This window comes from Coturnix japonica, chromosome 1, assembly GCF_054131305.1.
Source record: "Coturnix japonica strain WE chromosome 1, WE-NBRP24, whole genome shotgun sequence".
In the NCBI taxonomy this organism is placed as follows: domain Eukaryota; kingdom Metazoa; phylum Chordata; class Aves; order Galliformes; family Phasianidae; genus Coturnix; species Coturnix japonica.
In genome coordinates, this window is record NC_140663.1 from 3,328,658 (window position 1) to 3,351,641 (window position 22,984).

Here is a 22,984-nt window from a genome sequence, read left to right on the forward strand (position 1 = left end):
CTGTGAGATAAGGTTTTTAAAACATCTCTTACGCATCCTGAGGAGAGCAACACAAGAGACAATCATGTAAACGCCTGGTGCTCAGGCATTATAAATGTGCTTTAGAAGAGAAAAAAGTAACACACAAAACAGAAAGAGGGAGAGAGAGTGAAAGACAGAGATTACTGGTTTGGAAGTCATTAAGAAAAACAAGACAAAGGATTTGTGAATGTACTAAGATCTACAGTTCACTAGCAGGGAAGCAGCTCCCAATAGTCCAATATGAAAGAGGAGCAGAAGGAGAAACAAAGGAGATGTGGCTGGAGAACCAACAGCATATACCCAGACCCAACTCTCTCTCTCTGAAGGTTTCACTGAGCTGTGCAAAGCAAGTAAGAAACCAACTCTTCCAGCTCTACCTCCCAACAACCCCTTCTGGAAGCACCTGGATATGGGAAGAAGGTTCAATGCCACAGTATACAAAGCAATACAGAGGGAACTTCATCACTGAATCATCACAGTGGGAAAAGACTACTGAAATCATCTAGTCCAACCATCAGCCCATCACCTCCATGCTAAGTAAACCATGTCATATCAAGCTTGGGTCTGAAAACAGCCCAACTCCACAGGCATTTAGATATATATACTTACAATTATGTTTTCTATTTCTCTTCAACATGATTGTGAAAAGACTCCTGCCCTTACTACTTCTCCAGGAGCTGTTAAGTTTAATGACAGCCTAGACTGTTTGGTCACTAAATCTGAGTCCTGTGACAGGCTTCAGTTACATTCGCCTGAACCCTCAACAACTTTGGGTGAACTAAAGCACCACTTCCAGCAAAGCACCAGCTTCCTTTCCATGCTGGAAGCATGAGCACCTGTACCTATAAGCCTGTGTTTCATTTTGTACATGGAAGCACGTGGATTTAACTTACATTTAATTTGTCCTTGTTCTGACTTTCACCACTAGGATGAGAAGACTGCATCTGGTTTTGTTTCCCTGCAAAAGCACTGTAATCAAATTGCTTCTTGATCTTCTTTTCTTGCAAGCTAAGAGAGCTGCCTGATGGGTATTATTCAAGGATGGCTGACTTCTTCTAACCATGTACTTCCTATTGTGTTTGGCTACCCAGAAAGGACTCATTGTGCTAGAGAGCCTGTTGAAAGGAAAAGATGAAACTAGGCAAATGAACAGCTGTCTGATTTCACAGTCTGGGCTGAATGCAATGCACGCAGCAATTAACAGAACGGACGGCAAACTGCAGATCAACATAACTGCACCCATCAGTCTCAATAATCCAATGTGTTAGTGCTGGCAATAGTAACTGGTTTTTTTTAACAAGACTTTAGCCTTGGCATCACCTCTTTCAATCATAAACCAGGTTCTACTAATATTTTTCATATTCCTTATGCTAAAGATTTCTAACAGAAACACCATGAAATGTGGTTGAGGACAGCTGTGTGGAAAGAGTGCCTCTGGATATCAGAAAACTCTTTTCCTTTAGTATCCTTCAAAAAATTACCTACTGCTGATATTCCTACTGATGCTCTCATACAAGGACTTCCATCTTCATTAACACTTTCAAGCACTAAGTAATCAGCATGCATAGCAAGGCTGCACTGGAGACATGGAAAACAGCTGTGTCAAGCATAACATTATTAGTTTTCTTGGAAGTCACTGTTCTTTATAAAAGATTTTCCAGCTACAGGTAAATAAATCTCCCTTTCCTGTCCCACCTCCCCACCCTCAGATCCCAAAACTTGCAGAAAGTATTTTGTGTGAAGTTATTTCTGAGGAAAAAATATTCTCAGGATCTTTGTTTATCCACGAGCGACAATACTGAGCTACTAGCAATTTGCTAGCTGTGTCTTACTTATTCTTCTTTTGGAATATGAGATTCATGAGAATAAAATATCTTCTAAGAGCCCCAGCTGGGGTCCATTGTGTGATGATGTGAAAAGCCTTATGCTGAAGGCACATCAAACAGTGAGAGCGTTGAGACTACCCTCATTTTCAAAGGCTTCATCGCAAGGATACAGCTCACAGTTCTGACAATCTTTGAGACTATTTTGAATAACTCAGTGGCTAAAAACTTCCATTTCTTTCAGGGGATCAAAAAATCCTATCTTTTCTTCTGCAAGAACTTTCCAATTTGCTTTAAAAAGCCAAAGTCCACCAAAAATGAGAAATCCCTGAAGAACACTGGCTGCTTACAGCAGACAACCAAAGTCTCTCTCCATCTCATCTACTTGAAGCAGCTGACCATGACGGCAGCAGAAATTGTCTAGCATCCATTTCATGATGTCTAAACGAGACCCTGCCTGTAGGGATCACTGCAACTGCCAAAGTTTTCATCAAAACTGGCACCCCGAAGCTACTCAGCTTATTCTAAACATGGGGATTTTACATAAACTCCTAATCTGGGTAAAATCAACAGAAATGTGGTGGTTCTTCTTTCAAAGCTATCTGATCACTCAGTGATATGTTGTTATATTGAAAATACGATTTGGAGAGGGTATTGAAGTTATTCTTGTTGAAAATACATGTCTTGGTGAGTTTCCTCATTATGAAAAGGCTTAAGTCATTCCATTGCTGGTAGCATCCTCTATCTCCAGTATCTAGCACAAAAGGCCAAACGGTTACACTAATTCACCCTTGCAACGCCTCAAGATGTATGTGGCAGAGCTGATGCAGAAGACAAATCACATTGTGTGAGTTGTAGCTTTGTACTAACATTTGAGGACGACCATTAATAACTGCCTGCCACCTGCACTTCACATCACTGACCACAAGCCTTTGGGCTCAGTTGTCCAGCCAGTTTTCCACCCACCAGACACACATCCAATTCACATCTCCACAGCTTGGCTATAAGGATACTACGGGAGACTGTCAAAAGCTTTGCTAAAATCAACATAAATAATTTCCATTGCTTTTCCCACAACCACCAAAGCAGTCATTTCATCACACGAGGTGCAAGTTGTCCTTTAACTCCACGCTGGCTCTTCCCAGTCACTTTCTGGTCCTGCATGTTGCTTAATAACCTTTTCAAAGACTGAGGTTATGCTGACCAGCTGGTAGTTACTTGGATTCTCCTTCTTGCTCTTTCTGAGGAAGGATCTAAAGTTTACTTTTTTTTCCAGAAATGAGGAAAATTACCCAATCACATGAAATTTCAAACATGACAGAGTGCCCCTGCTATGACATCAGCCAGTTCCCTCAAGTGGAACTGGATACATCCCATCCAGCTGCATGCAGTTTGTTACATTCAGTTTGCTTACACCATCTCTAGGTTATTTCTGTTTATCGTGGTTAATAAATGATTCACTCCCTCAAAGAGTGATAGGGACCTGGGAGGCTTGAGCACAACCCCTAACAGCTGTTAAGGCAAAAGCAAGGCAAAGAAAACATCAAATACCTCAGCACAAGTGAAAGGCAGTTTTGTATAGTGTTCATGGTGAGAAGACTTTATTGGAAATACAGCCTCATAAATAAGTCACCGTGTCTGTGATCTGGGGTCAATATTTCTAGACCACAGCTATTGGATTTGAGCAGGTCTCAGAATTTCATTTAATAAGGAGTCCAGGAATACCCGACTTTCTTATTCTGATCAACTGGACTTCAAACAAGACCCCAGATAATTTACATACACTGGTATTTTTTATGTACTGAGTCCTAAACAAATGGGTAATCCCAATCAACTGCACTTACAGCTCTTATAAGTGAAGGCTCTTACAAACCATAAAGGCCCTCAAGCCCTTCTATGATTGGGAAGCCAAATCTAGATGAGGGCACTGAAATTAAAGCATCAAAACCATAAGGGCTCAATGTCCACAGCTTTGTCTGTTCCTTATGGGAATTCAGGGGATTAGGCTTGACATTTCTAACTCATCATCACCAATAAATCAAGTCTGACTATTTTCACAGAAAGCCAGTAGTGCTGATGGGAACTGAATGCCATCACACATTGCAGACCCATCTCTTTGGACAATCTAAATTGTTTATCTTCTTTGCAAGCCTAGCATAAATGATTCTGTGCTGGTCACTTGTGACAGCAGAGTAAACTAAATGCACCTTGCACCAGGACTGAGATAATGCCTTCCCAGTACTGAATAATTTAGCATTTGGGCCAGTGAGAGAAAAATGCTGCCTTCTCACCATCCTCCTCCCTCACCATCTCTCTACCCTACTGCAGCCACCGCTGCAAACAGACAACAACATTATCAAGATCTAAGGAGTTGTCAGTGTGTATCAGAAGGAAGGAGGTGACATGACATGTCACATTACAGCACAGATGCTGCAGCTGGCTGTAGAGCTGTCATCATTAGCAGCAAGACACCATTGGGAGCCAGCATAGCTGGAAGTCTGTGTAGACAAGTGTTTGCTTGTTATAGGGCTCTGTTTAAGATTCTGGAGCACAACTGACTGTCATACCTGATGTAGCATGTCATGTGCTGTTTGCACATCCCGGGGTACCTGATTTCATGAGCATGTTTTCTTTCCCACTTCTGCACGTGATACATTTAAAGCCCCAGCAGGCTTCTTGATGAAGCAGCTTAAGTAAACAGAAGGAAAAGTCTGAGGATATTCAGGTAGGGTAAGTCTATCCTCTCTGACAACCAGTAAAAAGTATCCCAACTATCTGCAGACAATCTGGCTTCATCAACCAGCACCACTTCAGAAACAAGATATATGCACCCATATGGTGTTCTCCAGTCCCATTAGAGCTCAGGAACCAGAGTACAAGACAATGTTAATTTAGAAGATCATCCAGTGCTTAGAAGTGACACCAAAACTTGATGTCCTAGCTCTGAGTCTGTGAAGAACCATTCTGTGGTTTGATGAGTTGAAAGATGCCATTTGAATGCTGAGAGCTGGGACTGCTGCCCGAAAAAATGAGTGGAAATGCCATGGGGGAAAGCAGAAGACATGGAGGTTTCTGAATGCTCCTTATAGGAAAACTACCCATAAACTTCAGTCTTTACAGGATAGAACATAAAGCTGGGACACTAAAACTTGACTCCACAGCTGCTTAGAACCTGCTGCAGTGCATTATCTGTTGTTTGACAGGATCCTACAATCAGCGAAATCACTGCCCATGACTTCCATTTGTTTTTAATGAAAATCTGCAGGCACAAGTATGACTTTTGGATTCCAATCCACAAAGCTTTGTTTGATGAACACAAAAGCATGATCTTCCACACAAGTGAGAGAAGCAAATGAAAGCAGTTTTCCAGTAGCTTTTCATTTCTAACTGCAACTCTCCTTTAGAAAAAGTTTCTGATTAGAGAGAATAAAAGGTCCTCAATTCTCTCCCTCAGTTAGAGAACACATGAAATTTCTTCAGTGTCTGCATGGCCAAGGAACAAATAAAACAGCAATCAGTAACTCCATATTTGACACCAATCATTGCAAATAAGCAAAATAAAATTGCTTCTATTTGAAAAGGAGAAAAAGTTCAGTACAAAGTGTGAAATTCACTGCATCAGTACTCAAAAAGTCAAGGTAATCAAGCTTGGTCAGAAACAGATTGCTACGCAGAAGTAATTATTTGATAAGTTTGTCTTAAAATGAGAAGAACTGCTTTTTGGAGGTGTCTGAAAAGGCCTTATGCACTTCTTCCCACTTTTAAACAGATAATTGTCCTTGAGATACATACTAAATACAGTGCCCAATACATAAAGAATACATAGATGGTTACATTTTAAAGCACGAAGGGAAAACAGATTATTTTCTAGACAGAAAGTTTTCTTAAATAGTTTTGACAAGAATTGAAGCATATATTCTAGAAAGACATTAAGCCACAATCCGATCCTCAGATCTGCTAATACTTTGTTCCACACACTCTCATGCTTAAAAATAAGTCCCTCCTATTTTGTTTGCACTTTTTGGTGCCATCAATTCTTGCCAGGTTTTTCTACATTCTTGTGGGATGCTCTATATTAAAAGCAGTAATGCTGCTATATTTAAAAAGCTAGAGATTGAGTGTGATTAGTAATAGCTGATCTTATAGGAGCCCCTTATCATAAAAGTCAAGATTTGGCAGAATAAACATGCCATATTTCTGCAAAATTTGGATGGTTGCTTGCTTGGAGAAAGACAATAGAAATGAACCGTTCAGGTGAAAATTTCACTTCTTAAGTTGCTATGATGAAACAAGTCAAGCAACTCAATGAAGCAAAATGATCATTAAAAAAACTCTTAAAATACACCTATTTCTTTTCCCAGCCAGCTCCATTTCTGAAGCCTTCCATATAAAAGGGCACTTACTTTGCTTTGAGCGTTTCTTCTTGGAAATTCCACTGAGGATCTTCCACTAGCTGCAGTTCTCGTAAAACACTCCCTGGCTTGTAAGCTGCATTGATCACCATGCTCAGAACCTAGTGAGATAAAATCAACAACACTGATGGATTTAAAAGTACTCCTCAACAACAGCAAACATGATCCCTGCTGCTGTATAAAGCAGAAAAAGCTTACAGATACCTATTAGGTTCAAGGATGCACAAGGCAAGTGCTAGATGGAACACGAAGAGGTTCCAGGTTCAATCAATGTGCCAAGCATATTGTGGATAATGCCTCAGTATGACACCACAATGGCTTTAAATGCTGCTGGATAACCCCAGAGATGCCCCATTAAATGAACCCAGGTGCTGTGCCCTGGGACAGACTTTCTCACACTAAAAATATTCCATTCCCTGCACCCACAGTGGCTCAGTGTAATAAAAAATGGAAATACATCCAATGGCTCAGTCAAGGATAAAGTCACGTGTCGTTATATAATGAACACCAAAGGGGAAATTCAAGCACTTAAGGTTGACAATATGCTTAAGAATGTGAGTGCTGCATGCCCTGACAGTATTAAAAGAATATTAATAAAGTCTACACAAAAAGAGTTGGCAGGTGGTGTGCCTAAAAGCCAGTGTGTGTCCACTCTGCACAATAAAACACATGTGCTAATCCATTTAATCCAAAGTTTTTGAGAATAAAAATAATTCCTACGGAGAATCTAAGCTTTAATGGCCTACACTTGGCCTAAGGAGATAAATACAAGAAAAACAAATCTCTTAATAGCACCAGACCATGTGTTTGAACACCCCGCATTGTATGTCAATGAATGATCCCACAGTGAGTCTGGATTGGTTTTGGTGTAGTTTAGCTCTTCACCTAATGTCTGCTGTTAATTCCTTGAGGGCCTGCAGACGTCTTCAAATGATTTCAGTACGATGAGCATTAAGTTTCCCCAACATACCCAAGAACATGCTGCATTAGAAATGAAAATCTAACTACGTCACATTGCAAAGAGCAACTAGTTTATTTTTTACTGAACAATGCAGCAACCATGATGATTTGATGGCTTTCTGAACACCTTGTAGGGTGGACCATTTTCCAATGAGGGTTTCACTTGATATCACATAGTACCAGATAAAATGGAAGTGGTTTGAGTGGCCTGGCTAGATTATTTACTAGCAGCAAAATCTGAGTTATCTTTGAGAGATATGGGAGAGATACTTGGAAAAGCTAGTAGAATCTGCTGTAAAAAAAGGGTAATTGGAGATATTAAAAACAATGCCTATAATCCGAGCATCCAATGCCTTATGCAGTTCTTGTCACCTGTATGTCTCAAAGCACTCTAGGAAGAATGGCAAAAGCACACTCTTTACCTTATACAAGGGGAACCTAAAATACAGATTTGAACACAGCTCTCGAGCTGGTTCTTATCTTGTCATGACCCCCAAGATTCCTAAGAGAACAAATGGAAGCTTCTGAGTGGCTCCATGCAGTTGCTCATCCACATCTTTTCTTGTCTGCTACTCACCATACAGATACAACACTGACATCCAACACATGCACCCAATGCACAAAAGCCAAAGGGAGGTTTTCAAAAGCCACCAAGTCCTTGGATGGCTCCCATGCTCACATATATAACTCAACAGATACGTTCCTCTCCTCAGCTGCAAATCAGGAAGACCCAACCTTGCAAATAACTGTTTGGCGCTGCTTGAGCATTATCAACTGCAGTCCCACAATGCCAGTACTGGCTTTTCATTGACTTCTAAAACAAGTTTTTAAAGGAGTGTTTATAAGAGCAGCCATTTCCCTTTAAGGTAAGAAAAAAGGTTGTTGTGTGTTGTTGTTTTTTTTTAAATAAAAAGCTTAAGCTTTTTCTCTCCTTGTATCTCAAATAAGTCACTGAATCTGCCATTTCACAGTGTGGCAAGAGTCTACCACTTTCTAATAACATTATTTCTTAATATTACGCACTATTAAACACTAGAAACACACACACACACACAGGCCAAAAAACACCCATCCAAGAACAGTTTATTGCAGAGAATTAAGGAATTAAAGCAAAAACAGTCAGCATGATCACACAGCAACATCACAAGTCTCTGCCAAACCTTATACGTACCTGACTCTTAGTTATCAGCTTTCTTACACCACAGATTTCCAAGAGCACAAGTGCCTTTTCTAAGGATATCTAGAAGTGCCTGCTGCCACTGGGGGTACTCAGCACCTTTCTTTGCATCACAGACTGGTTGTGATTTGCAAATCACCCATCACTCAACCCCTCCTCATTGATGATCCCAATCCTGGATGAAGCTTTTTGGGCAACAGCACCATGAGGTGATATCACAAAGCAGCACTAAGCCTCTTCTCCTGTTTCTCCCCCTTGCAGAAATGCAGTTCATACCTTTCCAAACTATGAAAGATTTCTGCCATCCTAACACAATATCTGATCGCTAATGATAACACCATCAACATGGCTCAATCATACAGCAAAGGCTCAGAACAAGCTACATGGTTTTATGAGCATTTTGATTTAATTATGCAAATCTCTCCTAAGAAGTCCTGCTGTGCTGCAAAAAAAATATCAAGTTGCAGAATGCAATAGCCTTCACAAACTGTGGCTCATTATTCCTGCTCGCATCAGTTGCAAACAGGAACAGTCATGATATCTTTAAGTCCATTTTCATCTAAAGAGAAAAACAGCAAAGTGTCTTAAAATAGTAATAGCAGTAAACAAAGAATCTAATTAATCTCTACAGCATATTTCCTTAAGATACGGTGGGTTATAGATCATCTTAAATCTTAAAAAGACATCTCGTTTTATAATGTTGTAGTGGTTCAATTGCTGGCATAGATGAAAGAACTGCTAAGTATTTTTGATATGCTGAGCCAAGAACGAAGCCTTTAGCTGACAATGTGTTTCTTTTATCTAACTTTAAGCAGTATTTCTTAGATATCTTAGCTACTATGCAGCCACTAATTTCCAGCCCAGCTGCAGCTGGTTGATCCATGTTGATAGCTGATATCTCCACTGTCTCTTGGCTGCAAATCTCAACTTCTTTTCCAAACAAGCATCTCAGGAATGAGATAAACTCTGAAGCTGATGTTAAACAACAGTTCTTATCATCCACACTTGCCCCTTGAGGTCAAAGAAGCCACAATAAACCTGCTGGCACCAGGAATAATGAACCTCCAGGCTTTAAGGATAAGTTTGGCACCGGGTACCGGAATAGTTCCTTGTTTCTCACCTAAGGCTCTGCATGAATGGAAAGATGCATACACACAAGCAAACACAGAACTGCAGCCAGTATTTCTGATCACACTACCAAATAAGCTGCAGTTACTCTCACAATTTTACACAGACATCTTGCTTGAGGGGGGACATTCGGGGAGGTGCCTCAGTTCCCTCCCTGTAGAGCTCACAATCTCTTCATCCAACATGCTGGAGGCAAAGCAATTGGGCAGAAATCAGGGGATGCTTTTTCTGCTGGAGGTGCTGCCAAAAAACACGCATATTCATGCTACTTCTCTCCCAAAATCCATTTGAGAATGGCCCAGAGTACTCATCTGGAAGGGGATGGCACTACTCCACACTACAAAATTACCTCTCAACCTTATTTAGTCCAGAGACAAGCGGTACTGACTGTCAGGTATCTCACTGCAGTATGCAGGCTGGTACCACCAGTTTGTTCGGAACTGGATCCAGAATGATCTGTCACTGCATAAGAGATAGATGCAGGGAAGTGACAAGACTCTGAGGTAAAAGATGGCTGAGAAGAAGCATGAACCCATCAGTGCCAAACAAGGTAACATCTCCATCGTAGAGACTGCTGCCTACTGGAGTTGCTCACAACTGACTCAGGTTTAACTAGAGCAACTCTAAAGACAGAGAACTACAGCTAGACACCAGGCTGATTTAAAAGGCTATCAGCAGACCACAGCTGAATCTGTTCTTCCTTCATAACTGTTGTTTCAGGTTGTCTTTTCCACACTCCCCTGTGTGTTGCCAAAGTAAAGCCCATGTATAATTTATTTATTCCAGACAAGTTATGCTGATGCATAATTTACAACAGCTTGTAATTTGCATTCTCTGTGCTACATCATCAGTGGGTATAATGTGAGACAGAGCCATCAAGCCTGGTACTGAGTATGGGCTAGAGGAATGGGGACCCATCTTTACCATTGCCCATCGTTCTCTGAGCTGCTTAGACATCTTTCATCTTGGCAGCAGCTGATAGGAAACACGTGTTTCCTCCACAGCTAAACCCCAAATGTGTTCTCTTCAACCCTTCCAGAATTTGGGACTGGATCCCATGGTCCCCATGGATCTTCAAAATACAACTACAAAACACTGGGCCATTGCCATAGCTCTGCTCCTTGGGAAGTCACTTAGGGCTCCAAAAGCAAGATGTACATCTCTTGCTGACATTGCTATTTGTTCCTTCAGCACAGAATCCTGCAAGGAATCTGAGCAAGGGAAAACTGGTTTCCTATAAGAAATTACAACTGGTTTGCTCGATCAATAACACGGTCCATTCTTGAGGCATCTGGAGAAGCTGGTGTTAGCCAATGCAACAACACATAAAGCATAAAACACGAGGGGAGGACCTCACAGAAACTTTGTACTACATATGTTTTAAAAACCCAAATTCCAGGAAGGAAGAAGAAATGTTAGCTTAACTATTGACTGTGGATGCCTCATGTTTTCCCCCATGTTGCTTTTTCACTGCCTGTTTTTCAAGCAGCAGCAGATTGCTAATGTTCCCCATCAGCAAGCCACTGCAGACTGACTTTCAAATTTGGCAGCTGTCAACTTTTGCACCACAACCATTTTATCCTGCTTTCTGCTGACGGCTATTTTTTAGTCACTTCTTCCAAATCCAAGTGTCCACCTGCAGAGGCAGCTGAATTATGGGGTTCTCTTCATGGCCCAGCTTTTAACCATGTGAGACAACTGGCAATGCTGCTGTATGTAAAACAGCGTACAAAGGCTATTAAGGAACACAGGGGTCACCCTACAGTAGAACAGAAGCACGTGTTCAGAAGCAGTGGGTGATCTGGGAAGAATCCCACATTTCATTTGTTTCTGTCAGGGATGGAATCCATCTCACTTCAGGCATCTTCAAACACCCTCACAGAGCTGGGCTCTGAGGAGCTTGCAAATGCATCAAGCAAATGGAGCCCTAAAAGTTCTCTTGCTGTTTCACTCTGAGCTCAGATGAAACTCAGATATGGCCCTGCCTTCACAATGGGTAGGGTTCATATAGGTACAGACCAGAAAGCTGGAATAGCTGGATTTCTAGAAGACCCAACTCAAGTTGAAACAGTGGTGGTCCTGTGTGGAGCCAGGAGCTGGACTCAATGATCCTTGTGGGTCTCCTCCAACTTGGGCCACTGCATCAATGGCACCCTACTTGTCCACCAAAACCACCTTGTCCTCTCCCACCTGAAGTCACCCTGCCTCTCAGCTGTACATGGACTGTATACAGAACTGTGCAAAAAATCTTTACGTATTTTTTTCAAACAAAATAGTTTGTGTCTGAGGTCAACAGCAAGCACTCAAATCTCAAGAACTGGCTCATTGCAAGCACTGATTTGTTTGGGATGAAGTACATTGATGCTGGTGCTCTGCCACACATGGTGCATGGGATTAACTCCACTCAGATTCCACTTAGCACATCACACACACACCTGTGCTTGGCTTTCTGTCCTGGTCAGTTTGGAACCCAAAAATTAGGGCCCCATCAGCCCATGGTCACCCACTTAATGGTGTCACCTGTGTCAAATCTCCTGGCTTGTGCCAGGATAAACAGTCTGATGGGTGTAATCACAGAGATCCTCTTCTAGCATAGCTTTGGCCACAGCAATCACTTGCACAGCAGATACAGATAGACGAAGCTTGCACCAGAAATCAACACAACTCTCCATGCTTCAAAAATGACTCTTCTTCCATTACAACTCCCAATGCATATACATATTTTCCCTTCCAAGCTTGCAGTCTTGACCTATGGAAGGTGCCACAGAGCTCTAAGACAATTTTAGGTATCTCTTATCAAATTCTAGGCCCAGCAACCCATGATCCATGTTTCCCCCTCTAATTTAAAACCAAAATAGTTGGTTCATACCTCTTTAAGAACCAGCACACACTTGCCAGGCCCAACAGACTGAGGTAGCTCTGCTATTCTGCCTTTGTTTAAATATGGACCTGAGAAGCAGCGGTGGTTGATGTAGAGCTGGGGGCAGCAGTATCTCCCATTGATGGTGCCTGCAAGGAGAAAGTAGCAATGATGTGTGTGTTGCACTTTTGTGCAATAAGACAAGGGCCTTTCTTTCTCCTAGAATGGGAAGGATGGAAGAAGGTTGAATAATGATCTTTGAGCTCACTTCCAACCCAAGCCAATCTACAAAAAGTCTTTCCTAAGATAGAAGATTTTTTAATAGCAGCCCATATGGTTGCATGCTCTACTGAATGGAGAACTGAGAAAGGACTTCATTCATGACATGATCTGAGGCTGTCTCACAACTCATGTCACAGATGGACACGAGTGATGCCATTATGGCTTCTCAGATAGGAAACATGTTAGTTGCTTTTCACTAGGGAGCTCAGGGACAAAATCCATGAGAAGGGTTGTTCAGCCACCCCCCAACATAATGGGAACCAGGATATTTTTCCCTGAAATAACATGGGTCTACAGAACAGTTTTCTGTATCTGGGTAAATCATTCTGTGGAGAGAAGCAGACACCTTCCCAATGCCACCCAACCAGCTGTCCACAATAGCTTAGATATTCTTCCCAGAAAGAGACCATTTCTCCCAGTGTGATTGCAATGGCACCCTGGGTTTCTGCCTCAGATGATGATGTGTGGGACACAAGGATGGATGCACTAAGCCATGGTGTAAGTAATTTAACTGATGCCAGCTAAGAGGTCACATCCATCTCCACCACAAATTCATTCATCTTGGCCTGACATCAGCAGCAGAAATGAACAAGCTTCAGGGGAAGCCCAGCAAAATACTATATCAGAGCCCCCACTGTGTTTGTGAGTCTGACATCCCCTGAGGATGTGCCTCTGTCTCCCATCCATTTGACATGCTCTCTCCATTTGTAGGGCTGTCCCCTTAAATACAGGCAATGACTCCTTAAGATTAGGACCTGCTGGTACCAAGCAGCCTTACCTGTTGTGTCTGGCTGAGGAACTGGGCAGAGGTCATGAGGTATTTTCTCAACAGGCACTGAGGATGGTAACCTGTTACAGAGAAATCTGGAGTATTTAACAATGTCAGATGGGGGCAGAGGACAGAACCAGAAGCTGGCGAAGTCGCTCAGCTGCTGTGTATTACCTGATGTATCACTGTAAAAATATCTCCTTAAATAATAGCAACTTACTTCTTTTCTGGTTGCACAACAGCAATTCTTCTCTTCCTTCGTACTGCAAAAACGAAGGAAGAAACAGTTTTGTACTCCTTTGTCCTATAAAATACATCCATAATGCATAAAAAGCTATAAAAATGCACTGAGTATAAAATGACTCCTAACACAATGAAATGGTACTTAATTACCACTGCCATCTTTTCTTGGTATTTTTAAGTAAGTCACTACATCATTAAAAACTGCTTTAAAGATGTAATAATACATTTAATCTTTCCTCTGGAATGCTAATATTGTGTTTTATGGGATCAACATAAAAAAAAATTAATAAGAACACAAATATTTTTCCATACAGAAACACATATGGATAAGATTACATTTTACAAGCATGATTACCTCCAGCATAATTTATCCCTAGCCATAAATTGCGACAAGGCTGCATAATGTTGCCATAGCAGTGTTCTCCCAAATTAGGCCCTGGCTGCTTGATTCTTAACTTAAGCATATTTAACTCCTCGAAAGAATGACACGTTTTAGAATTTGCCTTTCAGATGTTAATTAATACAAATACTGAGGCAAATTCTTCATCTGGTGGCTTGAGATTGGGGTTGAACAGCTACTGCAAGGAACAGAACAACACCAAGCCACTGAGCGCTCATGAACTATGATGGGAATGGAAAAGAAGGTAAACTTAATATGCATTGAACATAGGGCAAGACTTAATTGTGCCAACAGGGATTTAAGTTAGATGCTAGGAAAAGCCCTGAACTGATAACAGAAGTGAAATAACAGAACTGATACCCTGGGAAGGTGTAGAACTCGGTTGTAAGAGGCCAGCAAACATTCCTCACATTGGGTAAAGTAAATCCTGTCTAAGGGAGACACGGCCTCTTTATGTTCCTTCAGGTTCTGTATTTTACAGGTGTAATTCTCAACTTTTTTCTCCTGATCCAAGCTCCCACGTCCTTAATTCATCCCATTGCCGCACTGAACTCAGCTGTTTCACTCTGACAGCCCCACTGCAAACCCACAAGCCACCCTGTTCAACCCCAAACCACTAACTGCCTTTCCCAGTGTAAACCATCCTGTTTTTAGAGAGATTGATCACACAGGCGAATACAAACCATGTAACAGCAGTGCTGTGGCATGTGGTCACTAATTAGATTTATTACTATTTATTACAGTATGCTCACAGCCTGGTTACTGGTCTGCTGGTTAGGTGGGTAGTTTTAAGAAATGGATTACAGACATCAGAAAAACTCCCTGATAAATCTGTTGATATAATAGGATATAGCATATGTTCTGCTTGAGGTTTCCGTGCACTTACAAACAGCTTTGTGTGGCGGAGTAAGGTTATAAGCATTCGCTTCACACCAACCAACTGGGAAAATGTCCATAGACTCCACATCAACTATGTACTCCGGAGAGGGCATCTGTAAACCTATAAACACAAATTTATGACACCATTTAGACACGCACTTGGAGCCATTCGAGCATTCATCACGAACCGAGGGAAGCAAATGATGGAACATGTAAAAATAAATCTGCTTACTTGCATCAAAATCAGGAATCATTTTGTCTTCAGTTTTGCAAAGGCAGGAATGATACGGCTGCTGCATTTACAGTGCAATGTGATTCCAGCAAAAATAAAAAATAAGGGCACACTAAGTGTGTGCAGCAAAGCAGCCACAAGCCTGGAATGTTAAACATGCTTGACTTTCCCCTACACGACTGTCTGATTGACCCACAGGTTATCATGTAGAGTTGCACAAGCAAAGTAGAAGCAGTACAGTTTGATATTTGTTCTTATTGCTAAGAGAATGCACAGTGACTATAACTGTAGGTAAAATGATCAGCTTTTATTTCCTACTGCTCCTATGAAGCTTTTCTGCGTAGCTCTGCCTTTGAACCACTGTTTTTAAAGGTTTAAGACACCACAAATTCTCCCAATGCTCCCCACAGCACATGAAATTTGAGCAGATCACCCCATAGGGGACAGGTAATATACAAATCCTTGTTGTATAGATGCACTATGATCTCTGTTATAACACTGATTCCAAGTTCCTAAAGAAAGCTTCTACCTAAAATCAATTTCATCCAGTTCGGTTATGATGTTTCCTTCAGGAGACACTAGCCCATCTTGGTTTGTATAGATCTCACTCAAAGCCAACACGAAACATTCTGAATGACTCTGAGGTGTTTTGGAAACAACTTTGGGTCCTGAATCAAGATACTATTTAATTATTCCAATTCAAGTGCATCTGCACTAACACAGCTTCATCAGTAAATTCCTCCTGCTCTGCCACTTCCACATTAGGACCTACAGTTCCAGTGACAGCATGAGGCAATCTCTTAATAAAAGAGATCAGCAGCTTCTCCTGCAAGCATCCTCATCTTTACATCTGTTAAAGCATCTCTGCCTTCTGCTTGAAGCAGCAGTGTTTGACTGAGCTCAGCTAGATGACTACAGGGAACTTCCCACTCATGAAAGTTCATCAATGACCTGTAGTGTAATTGAAACAAAAGCCCAAGAAAGAAAGGAAACAGTGCTTATAGTGACAGAGAAGAAATTAAAGTTTAAACAAAGAAACAAATAAATAAAAAGTCCATGCTGCCTGCACAGATACATGGGTATCTTCTAGGGGGAAGTTTAGGTTGGATGTTAGGAAAGATTTCGTAACAAGGAAACCTAAGAAGAAATCTTCTTAGAAAGAGTGGTGAGGTGTTGAAACAGGCTTTCTAGAGAGGGGGTAGAACCACCATCTCAGGAGATCTTTAAGAGAAGAGCAGAGCTGGCACTGAGAGACATGGTTAGTGGGCATGGTGGGGTTGAGTTGATGGATGGACTGGATGGTCTTAGCCGTCTTATCCAACTGTAATAATTCTATGACCTTCACAGTATTCCTCTGAGTCCTGCATTCTATTTGTACATCGCACCTTGAAGATGAGATCTCTGTTTCGCCAGGAATAGGAGGAAGAGGAGATGAAAAGATGAAGCCGTGTCATACAGCATGAACTTGCTCCCATGAGCAACTAAGCACCAATGTGATGTCTCAGCAGCTGGTACTCCCTGGACAGCCACTTAACTCCATCAAGAAATAACAAAGAATCACAGCTCAATTTGGACGCGACAAAGTGAGTAAGCAACAGATTCAGCCCTAAATACAACAAGAGATCATTGGTCCCCACTAAAATCTCACCAGATCTGTGAAAATTCAGTATTTTCATCACTGCAATTGTTCTATCATGTTGTTCTGACCCAATAAACAGACCCGATGTACCTTCCTGCTCACAAACAACAATAGATGTGACATGAACATTTTGTTTTTAACAGCTGCAATGCCCCAGTGAGCAAGAAAGCACCATAATGTCTGTTGTCCTGCAGCACCACTATTCTTCTAAGACAAGATCAGAGCTATTCTGGCCTCACTCACACTGCCTCGTCCCTTTGGCAATCAGCAATCCTGTCTTTCACTTCCAACATCTTACTGCTTCATTTGGACTCATTCACATAAACAGAAACCAGCTTGCTTGAAACTCATTAGTTTCATTTGCTGTGTTTTATGCTGCCATCTTCCCACACCAAGAGACGTCCATGAGACTGGAGAGGTTAAATGGAAAAGCAGAGAACAGGAAGGTGGGAAACAGAGTGAGAATTTCCACCTTCTGCTACAAATCTTAAAGGATGGAACAGCAACTCTGGAAAATTCAGAGGGAAAGTTAAGGAAAACCTCTCTGGAGAAGTGGTTAACAAAAGAATTTTCCTTAAATTCCTACTCTGTGCAAAGAGTGTACATCATTACTTGTATATATTCACACCAGAAAGTTTCAGCTTTAAAATCTAAAATGAACCCGTAAAAATTAACAATGCAGATGATGAGTAATAAAGTAGCAGAAAGTGATGGGATGTGCACAGCCTCCAATCAGCCCTGCACTTCTTGTCTGCAGGGGAACCGTACTGCTGCTCATTAAATGCTTGCCCTGAAGTTTACAGTTTTGCTACTGTACAAAGCATGATTTATTAAGCAATGTTCCCTTACGTCTAACTCGATACTGCTTAACTACTACGTCCTGTTTTATGGCTGCAGTTCGGGCTGTCAAACAGTGAAACTCTGAGGGCAACAATGAAAGCTTCAGATGTACCTATGATAAACGGTGGGACTCGAGGTCTCCAGTGATGGGCTCCCATGGCAGCTGGGAGTCTTGCTGCTACCAGAATATAAATAACCAGTTAAAAACAATAATGCATTAATGGAGCTGAAAAAAAAAGGATGCCATTGTCCAAGCCACATTTATTTTACGACTCTGCAAGCAGAGTTCTGTGGGGTTTTTAATGCCTGGTTTTAGGCTAACACTGTGCATACTGTATTGAGGTATTTCAACAGCAGCAAAGCCTTTTTATTCCTGCAGCCCTCCGCATCTTTTCCTTTTACTACAGATCATTCTACTCCTGGCATTGAGACACAAAAGAAGCGTAAAACATTTATCTGTAAGAACATCCATAAAGCAAGGAGATTCACACAGGTTTTTTTTATTACAAGTTGGGAAAGAAATATCCTTTAAGAAATTAAAGGAGTAAAAGACAGAGAGAAAGAGACAAGGGAAGGGAGCAGTGTGACACTTGTGGCTTTCTCTTTGGTCTTGGGGGACAGCTTGATTTGAAGACCAAGGAACAGCGCTTCTCATTTACCACACTGGGCAAGTTTAGTGAATGCTGAGTCCTTCTAAAATCATAAGAGCTTGACAAAAAAAAATACAATGGATTCTCAAACCCCCCAAATGAAGGCATCTCTCCTTGGAGGCACTCAAGGCCAGGCTGGTTGGAGCTCTGGACAGCCTGATCTGGTGGGTGGCAACTGTGTGCATGGCAAGGGGTGGGAACTGGATGATCTTTTAGGTCCTTTCCAGTCTGAGGCATTCTATGATTTTATGATTTAACAATGGGTGTTGTGAAATGGGTCCAAGTTCCTGGATTGGATGGGTGTAAAGCCCACAACAGTATTAGTGAGACATGAATTCCAAACATGCATCAATTCCAGCTTTTTAATTAAATTCTTTGCCAAGAGTCCAAACCAGGCTACAGTTAAGCTTTAACCACCTTGTGTATGGAAGCAACTGGTTATCACTGAAACACAGAATCATGGAATGGCTTGGGTTGAAAGGGACCTTAAAATCATCCATTTCCCACTCCCTGCCACACGCTGGGTTGAGGGCTGACACCCAGATCAGGCTGCTCAGGGTCCCATCTAATTTGGCCTTGAGCATCTCCAGGGTTGGGAGATCCACAACTTTGGGCACCTAGTTCTAGTTTGAACTGATTAAACAAAACGAAACACAACTGCCACTGCACAAAGCTCTATCAAAAGTGAAGATGCAAAGTTATACCTGCACTGTAAACTGGAGATAAATGCAGAAGAGACAAAACTACATGCTTGAAATACAAAAGGAAGAAGATCTCCACAGATTTTAGACCTAGACTATGGGGCTTAGGAAAGACACAAGAAGCACAAATGATTTTTCCTGCCAAGCTTTAGATTAGGATGAGTCTCTCTTTGGGTAGTCATTGATTTATAAATCTCTGAGAAAGGGATTTATCACAGAGGCACCGAGAGAGCCTTGTCTACCATATAATGCTACTTCTGCTTAGCTAAAGGCCACAGAACATCCACCTATGTTATATTTTAGAGCAAGCTCCTTGCACAGATGAGGCACTCTGAGTTACACGTCAATGTTATTACCAACTTTACAGGCTTTGATCAGACACCTTTCCTCTCATACAAACTGCACTGCATGTTGCCAGGTACTAGAACACTTCTGGGTAATTACAATGAACAAACTGAAGGAATAAGCAACTCTCTGTATCAAGCAAAGATAAAGCTGTTCTGGTCAGTCTGGTTTCCAGTATCTTCCCAGCCCCAAAACACTGAGAGTTCAGCATCTTGCAAAGGAAAGGAGGTGATCTTTATGTGCAGAACAGCTAAGAGACTTCATCTCCAGTGAGATCTCTGCAAGAATCTCTTGTCTCAGCCCCTGTAGAACTCTCCTTTCTTGCTAGACTATAATCTGTAACTCCATTAACACTTTCTTGGCCATTCTGCCTTGGTGGAGACAAAGCTTACCTGCATTAAGAGTTACAGTAATGTTCCCTTTTGGCTGGCAGCTAAAGAATGGCACACCTTCCTTATGCATTCATTCAGAATCACAGACCTTAGAGTCTGGTGATGAGCTACAGGCCATCTGAATTGCCTTCGGTATTTTCATGGTTCTCCAGAAGAAATAAAAGAAACATGGCATTTGTAGTCAATGGTGACCCAATAACCATTGATTTCATAGAGAAAATGAAGCTCTTATATTGACTGCAGATGAAGCCAGGAGCTTCTACCAATAGTGTGTTAGCTTGATGGGTAAAAGTTAAAATATATTGTGACAAAGATATAGCAGCTTTATGGCTTATCACAGCACTCATCTGAACACTTAAATTAGAATGGCTTTCTACTCTTTAGAAATAACACTGCTCTTGAAACAATAATAAGAAAGATCCCCGTGTGCTTTCTATACTCTGTAATACAGAGTTACTCTCTGCAGAAGAGAGAATGTGGAAGGATGTGAGCAGGAAATGGCTGTGGTAAGGAACAGCAAATGCTGATGAAGTTTTTGGGGAACCAGGTGAAAAAAATGAGTGAAAGGAGCAGGAAGGAAGGAGGCTGCAAGAGAACAGATCTCTTTATGGTCAGATATTTGGGTGATCTGTGTGGAGCTGGGAGTTGGACTCAATGAACCTTATGGGTCAATTCCAACTTGGGATCTTCTGATTCTATGATCCCACAAGAGTGTACTGGAAATGTGAATGGAAGTCTCGGTCACATTAACTAAGCAGGACAGAGATTCATCATTACATAAATGAGATTTATACAATCAACAGAAATCACTGATAACATCCACATTGGATGGGAGGGTGGAAGGTCTTTGGTCCTCTCCTGGAGGGATTCAAGCATGTCAATTCTCAAAAACAGTCATTAGTCCATATGTGTAAATGGGTAAGGCCAGAGGAAGCAACACTGGACAGAGGATGAAGGACAGAGTTGAGAGGGTTTGAGCAAACTACATGAAACACAAGAAGTATTTGTAGCACATACCTTCGAGGTGAAGCCACATTAACCGTCCTTTAACTGAGGTGATAGAAGCAACACATATCTCTGCGGGGTTCCTAGGGTTCACTGCCTCCAGTTTCATGTTCTTTGTAAAACCACGACTGAAGGATGTCTGAAAGAGCCAAGGGCCAACAATGAAACATGGATTTAAACAGACTGCTGAGAAGAATCACTTTAGCAAGCTTTGCTTTTCACTCTAAGTGAAGAACCCAAAGGCATCCAGGTTCAAAATGGAGATGCCCTGATCAAACACATGGTAAGTCAGGGATGATGACAAATCAGGAAGCAATGCAGGAGGTTGGTGGGTGCAGATGGTGCCAGCCATGCTTACTGCCATAGCACTAAGTCTGTATGCTTAAATATACAGCTCCAAAGAAAGCCTTCCATGGGTTATCTGAGGTCCCCACTGTCTTCCCCCTCTTCTTCAACTAAGGCAAAATAAGGTTAGACATTGCTATGCTTCCCAAGTGAGTGGTCATCTCTCCAAATATGAAACAAAATGATTAACATGTGAAGTCATGATCTTGCAAGAATGCAACAGCCCTCTATGGCTAAAGGTTTCAGCAGCCAGAGAAGCTGCAGTTCCAACCATTTAGGTATCACTGCTGTAAGACAAAATGCCCTGGAAAACTGCTTCAATCTGGGGTCTCACAAGCTACTCTTCATTAACTTCCATTCCTTCCAGTGCCCCCCTCTCCTCCCTTAAGCTCAAGCATTGCTTGGGCTGTCCCAGTCTTCATCTTGCAGTAAAAAATGCAACTGGCCAGCACTACAGAAAAGCAGGGTGAGTTTGTTTAAATGCTTGCTATACTGCCTAACAAAGAAACATCATTTATCATCGCACGGGCTCTTTTCAGTGCAGTTCATTGCTGGAGGCTAATTTATACAGAATCAATGACAAAACAGTTAGCTGGGAGTTTATTTTACTAAGCATTTGTTCGTGTCAATCCATTTCATAACTGACTCTCCTTGTTAAACATCCCCCCTAGGGAAATAGCTACAGCATATCCACTTTCAGTACAACGTCTGGCTGCAGTAGGTGGAAGAAGTGCCTGAAAAGAGGTTTCTACCAAAGAGCTGCTTATAGGCATGAAACAAATGGACCAACCTGCCAGGGACAACAGGAAGATTACAGCTCTCTGCAGAGAACTGTGCTATCAAGGTTGAAAGAAAAACAGACACATGTTCACCTGATTAATGTTTCCTTAAAATAAACAGCACTTAGACCTGACTTAATCTTTGGAGTGTATTACGCAGAGTCTGTTTTCAAGGCTGCTAGCACTGAGATCCATTATTCGACAAAAAGAAGGAAATATAGCATGCTCGCACAAGGAAGAAATGCAGCAGTTGTCCCATTGCATAAATACAATGCAGCACTGCTTAACTTCCTTCTGGATTTTCAGCAATCTCAGCCTGAAGTCCAGAGAGTTTTGCATAGAAAGGCACAATAAATGCGGTAAAGAAATCTGAGCTTTGATTTGGGTGAAACTCTGTTAACGGTACCACTCTTCTGAACTCATCTACTAGAAGTGTTCAAATCTACCAATTCAGCATCAATGGTTTACTCCAGACCAGGCTGCCTTTGGGCTGCCATGAATGAGAAAAGTCACTTGACACCTCCAAGAAACCAGGCAGAAACATGGTGTTTGGTACTTAGGGACATAGTTTAGTGGGCAATATTGGTAGTGGGTGTGCGGTTGGACTGATCTTAGAGGCTTTTTCCAACCTTTATGGTTGAAAATGATGAACCTATCTTGATTTGACTCAGCTGATAGGAGCATGAAGATGAGCACCAGGATACTGGCAAGGCAGAATATTTATTATTGTTTTTAACCCACTTTATGGGTTTTTTTAACAACAATTGTTCTAATGGTCAGTGCTCCTGTGTTAATTGCTGTACAAAACCAGAAAGAGAGAGAGAGAGAAAGAAATTTTGGTAAGGAAAAGAGTAAGATAATATTTTTTCTATTTCAGAGAGAGAAATCTGAAACACTTTTCTGGCTTCCTTCCTAAAACAAACTCTTGCTGGTCTGAGGGAAGCTCCCGAAGGCTTTTCAGAGCAAGCAATCAGATCTGACAGGAGCAATGCAAAGGCAAAAAAAAGAGCTTACATTTCTAAAGCACAGGTGAGGTGCTGCCTCTGCTCCACACTGCTTCTGGTAATCTGCCCAGTCAAAGTCCTGGCCAGAGTAACCTGCA

At 41.6% G+C, this 22,984-nt stretch overlaps 1 protein-coding gene across 4 annotated transcripts in view; it reads right to left on the bottom strand.

Annotated features, from left to right (window-relative positions):
* SFMBT2 (Scm like with four mbt domains 2) overlaps nucleotides 1–22,984 on the bottom strand; it is a 97,979-nt gene that overhangs the window by 11,614 nt on the left and 63,381 nt on the right. For 3 of the 4 annotated variants that reach the window (XM_015865816.3, XM_085550140.1, XM_085550205.1), the window contains 7 exons: nucleotides 22,897–22,979; nucleotides 20,771–20,897; nucleotides 14,962–15,075; nucleotides 13,653–13,695; nucleotides 13,442–13,512; nucleotides 12,391–12,530; nucleotides 6,248–6,357 (listed from right to left, as the gene is read on the bottom strand). In XM_015865816.3, coding sequence (XP_015721302.1) covers nucleotides 6,248–6,357; nucleotides 12,391–12,530; nucleotides 13,442–13,512; nucleotides 13,653–13,695; nucleotides 14,962–15,075; nucleotides 20,771–20,897; nucleotides 22,897–22,979 — 688 coding nt within the window. The remainder of the gene's footprint in view (nucleotides 1–6,247; nucleotides 6,358–12,390; nucleotides 12,531–13,441; nucleotides 13,513–13,652; nucleotides 13,696–14,961; nucleotides 15,076–20,770; nucleotides 20,898–22,896; nucleotides 22,980–22,984) is intronic. The other variant, XR_014947127.1, reaches the window with a different exon arrangement.